At 51.9% G+C, this 5,000-nt stretch overlaps 1 protein-coding gene across 2 annotated transcripts in view; it reads right to left on the bottom strand.

The window, feature by feature from the left end:
• The window catches only part of wwc3 (WWC family member 3), a 64,791-nt gene that overhangs the window by 6,421 nt on the left and 53,370 nt on the right, over positions 1–5,000 (bottom strand). For both annotated transcript variants that reach the window (XM_070545912.1, XM_070545913.1), the window contains exon 16: positions 1,623–1,790. In XM_070545912.1, coding sequence (XP_070402013.1) covers positions 1,623–1,790 — 168 coding nt within the window. The remainder of the gene's footprint in view (positions 1–1,622; positions 1,791–5,000) is intronic.

Raw genomic sequence — 5,000 nt, forward strand, 5'->3', positions numbered from 1 at the left:
TTTAAAGAAATAAAAGACCCGAGAGAGAGAGAGAGAGAGAGAGAGAGAGAGAGAGAGAGAGAGAGAAGACATGGAGTTAAAGAAATAAAAGACCCGAGAGAGAGAGAGAGAGAGAGAGAGAGAGAGAGAGAGAGAGAGAGAGAGAGAGAGAGAGAGAGAAGACATGGAGTTAAAGAAATAAAAGACCCGAGAGAGAGAGAGAGAGAGAGAGAGAGAGAGAGAGAGAGAGAGAGAGAGAGACATGGAGTTAAAGAAATAAAAACCCCTACCGGAGCGGAGGTAGTGAGTGACGCAGCACGTCAGCTCTGTCTTGTCAAATGCACCGTGTACGCTACGAAAAAAGTAACTTTAAATATTCAACAAAAAGAGGCGAGCTGAAGAAAACCTGAAGAAACGTGAGAAACCGGTAAGCCATCACAGCGAGATCCGTTACTGTCTGTGTGTGTGTGTGTGTGTGTGTGTGGATGAGCCGGACGGACTGAGCACCCGGCCGGCTAGAGAGTTTTGTGTGTAGGGAGGGCGGGCGCTCTATGTGACTGGCCAATCACAGAGCGTGAAGACAGTCAGTTACCCAATGAGGATTTTCCTTCAGCACGATTACAGATATTTACCAGGTTTACTCGTGTCATGCTCGTATTCGTCAAAACGCTTTATCCGTAGCGGGTACTGGTCTGAAACGAGTATCCGGCTCATCCCTATAGCGTATCATTATTAAAGCTTGCCCTGGGTCCTCCCCCTGGACATGCTCCAACTCAGGGTGGTGATCAGAACACTGCTCAGCTCAGACAGGAGACCACCATCTCATCTGCTAGAGATGAAGACACTACACTCACTGCCTCTTGTACGCAGACAAGGGTAAAAGTGCTGTGAGACGAGGTTTAAATGGACATGTACTGCTCTTAGATGTCCGAGAATGGTCAGGCTGGTCCTAGATGGGTCCTACCAAGGTCTACAGAGCAGCATCTGTGATCCACAGCAGGTTGAAGCTTGAAGCAGATGGACTCCAGCAGCAGAAGACCACACCAAGTGTCTCTGCCGTCAGCTAAGAACAGGAACCTGAGGCTACAACTCACACAGGACCACCAGAACTGGACCAGAAGAGACTGGAAACTGTGTCCTGGTCTGATGAGTCTGGATCTCAGCTGCAACACTCAGATGGTCGGGTCAGAATCTGGTGTCACCACCATGAAAACACGGATCATGTTATAGATTTGCAGCCAAACATTTTCGGCAGTTACACGATGCTGTGGCGTCAGCACGGACCCGGACCTCTGAGGCATGTTTTGAAGACTTGTGGTGGTTCTGACAGACAACGGGCTCAAGCCTGGCATCAGCGAGGTGCAGCTGAGAGTCTGGATGACTCTGGAACTCTGTCTCCGAGCCTGAGGTCAGTGGACTCAGTGGTCTCCTTTAAAAAGCAGCTGTTCATGCTGGCTTCTGCATGACCTTCGTCATCACCCTCTCCTTATTCTGCCTTTTCCCCTTTTTTTTAATCACAAATTTGACTTTTTCTAATTTTAAACATGTCTTGAATAATTTGTTGAAATCGTTTTAATACTTGTTTTGTTTGTTGTCGTGATTTTAATCCTGAGAGGCGCGGTAGAAAAGATTGTTGTGTTTACCGTGGTTCTGAGTCTCTGCTCGTCATCCTCATGGAGTCGGAACCGGTTACTGAGACTTTTCTGTTCAGGCCTCTGCAAATCTGCCCCACTCAGCATCTGGACCCGCAGCCAGTGGTAAACCATCTCCGTGTTTCCATCGCAGTCCGCGAGGCTCAGCTGGGCTGTCCCCTGTAGGAACACACACTAGTTCACGACCAGGGTTCCCACTCTTTTCTTGAAATTATTTTCCAGGACATTTTCAAGACTTTTTCAGTGTACAAGTCAAGTTATCATAACTACGGTTTGCCGATATCCCGATATATTTAGAAACATATATGATATTGTACCTACCTATACCGTTATTTTGACAATATAGTTGTGGAAAGATTTTTGTCTTTCACAATCCCACCTGCTTTCCTCTACTTACAATGCAACACAACTAAAACAGAAGTTATTCTCTACTTTAGTTCATACCAGAGATGTGACATTGTGGCATCATCAAGTCATCTCCATGTCATGTTTTTGTTCTGCTCAGCAACTGAACCAGGTTAATTCACTGTGCTGATTGAAATCGTCGTCGTCTTCCTCCGCTTATCCGGGTCCGGGTCGCGGGGGCAGCATCCCAACTAGGGAGCTCCAGACCGTCCTCTCCCCGGCCACCTCCACCAGCTCCTCCGGCAGGACCCCAAGGCGTTCCCGGACCAGATTGGAGATGTAACCTCTCCAACGTGTCCTGGGTCGACCCGGGGGCCTCCTGCCGGCAGGACATGCCCGAAACTCCTCCCCAGGGAGGCGTCCAGGAGGCATCCTGACCAGATTGACCAGATGCCCAAACCACCTCAACTGACTCCTTTCGATCCGGAGGAGCAGCAGTTCTACTCCGAGTCCCTCCCGAATGTACGAGCTCCTCACCCTATCTCTAAGGCTGAGCCCGGCCACTCTACGGAGGAAACTCATTTCGGCCGCTTGTATCCGCGATCTCGTTCTTTCGGTCATTACCCAAAGCTCATGACCATAGGTGAGGATTGGGACGTAGATCGACCGGTAAATCGAGAGCCTGGCTTTCTGGCTCAGCTCCATCTTCACCACGACAGATCGGCTCAACGTCCGCATCACTGCAGACGCCGAACCAATCCGCCTGTCGATCTCCCGATCCCTCCTACCCTCACTCGTGAACAAGACCCCAAGATACTTAAACTCCTCCACTTGAGGTAGGACCTCTCTCCCGACCCGGAGTTGGCAAGCCACCCTTTTCCGGTCGAGAACCATGGTCTCAGATTTGGAGGTGCTGATCCTCATCCCAGCCGCTTCACACTCGGCCGCGAACCTACCCAGCAAGAGCTGAAGGTCAGAGCTGGATGAAGCTAGGAGGACCACATCATCCGCAAAAAGCAGAGACGAGATTCTCCTGCCACCAAACTCGACACACTCCACACCACGGCTGCGTCTAGAAATTCTGTCCATAAAAGTGATGAACAGAACCGGTAACAAAGGGCAGCCCTGGCGGAGTCCAACCCTCACTGGGAACAGGTCCGACTTACTACCGGCTATGCGGACCAAACTCACGCTCCTCTGGTAAAGGGACTGAATGGTCCTTAACAGAAAGCCACCCACCCCATACTCCTGGAGCGTCCCCCACAGAGAGCCCCTGGGGACACGGTCATAAGCCTTCTCCAAATCCACAAAACACATGTGGATTGGTTGGGCAAACTCCCATGCCCCCTCCATCACCCTTGCAAGGGTATAGAGCTGGTCCACAGTTCCACGGCCAGGACGAAAACCACACTGCTCCTCCTCAATCTGAGATTCAACTATCGATTGGACCCTTCTCTCCAGTACCTTGGAGTAGACCTTTCCAGGGAGGCTGAGGAGTGTGATCCCCCTATAGTTGGAACACACCCTCAGGTCACCCTTCTTAAAGATGGGGACCACCACCCCGGTCTGCCACTCCACAGGAACTGCCCCTGATTACCACGCAATGTTGCAGAGACTTGTCAACCACGACAGCCCTACAACATCCATAGCCTTGAGATACCCAAGATGAATCTCATCCGCCCCCGGTGCTCCGCCGCTGTGTAGTTGTTTGACTACCTCAGCAACTTCTGCCCCTGAGATCGGACAGTCCATCTCCAGGTCTCCCAGCTCTGGTTCCTCCTCGGAATGCGCGTAGGTGGGATTGAGGAGCTCCTCAAAGTATTCCTTCCACCATCCGACTATAGCCTCAGTTGACGTCAGCAGCTCCCCATCCTCACTGTAAACAGTGTGAGCGAGTTGCTGCCTTCCTCTCCTGAGGCGCCGGACAGTTTGCCAGAACCTCTTTGGAGCCGATCGATAGTCTTTCTCCATGGCCTCACCAAACTCCTCCCACGCCCGAGATTTTGCCTCGGCAACTGCCACTGCTGCACCCCGCTTGGCTATCCGGTACCTGTCTGCTGCCTCCGGAGACCCATAGACTAGCCACGCCCTGTAGGCCTCCTTCTTCAGCCTGACGGCTCCCTGAACCTCTGGTGTCCACCAGTGGGTATGGGGGTTGCCACCACGACTGGCACCGGCCACCTTGCGACCACAGCTAACAGCAGCCACCTCAACAATCGCAGAGTGGAACAAGGCCCACTCGGAGTCAATGTCCCCCACTGCTCTCGGGATGCAGTAAAAGCTCTGCCGGAGGTGGGAGTTGAAGACCGTCTTGACAGGCTCTTCTGCCAGGCGTTCCCAGCAGACCCTCACTATGCGTTTGGGTCTGCCAGGTCTACGCAGCATCTTCCCCTGCCATCTGATCCAACTCACCACCAGGTGGTGATCAGTTGACAGCTCCGCTCCTCTCTTCACTCGGGTGACCAAAACATACGGCTGCAGGTCAGATGATAAGACTACAAAGTCTATCATCGACCTGTGACCTAGGCTGCCCTGGTACCAAGTGTACCGGTGGGCATCCTTATGTTCGAACATGGTGTTCGTTATGGCCAAACTGCGGCTTGCACAAAAGTCCAATAACAAAGCACCACTCGAGTTCAGATCAGGCGGGCCGTTCCTCCCAATCACACCCCTCCAGGTCAAGCTGTCATTGCCCACGTGAGCATTGAAGTCCCCCAGTAGGACAATGGAGTCCCCTGATGGAGCACTATCTAGCACTCATCCCAGGGACTCCAAAAAGGGTGGGTACTCTGAACTGATATTTAGCCCATAAGCGCAAACAACAGTCAGGACCCCTTCCCCGACCCGAAGGCACAGAGAAGCTACCCTCTCGTCCCCCGGGGTAAACCCCAACACATAGGCAGAGAGTCTTGGGGCTAGCAAAAAGCCAGTTTTGAAAAGTTTTGAATTTGCACCGTCTTCCTGACATCACTCACTCCTGCCTATAAAGGACACAAAGACATATTTTGAAAGATTGTTCCTGTT

Source organism: Nothobranchius furzeri, chromosome 16, assembly GCF_043380555.1.
Source record: "Nothobranchius furzeri strain GRZ-AD chromosome 16, NfurGRZ-RIMD1, whole genome shotgun sequence".
NCBI classification, from domain to species: domain Eukaryota; kingdom Metazoa; phylum Chordata; class Actinopteri; order Cyprinodontiformes; family Nothobranchiidae; genus Nothobranchius; species Nothobranchius furzeri.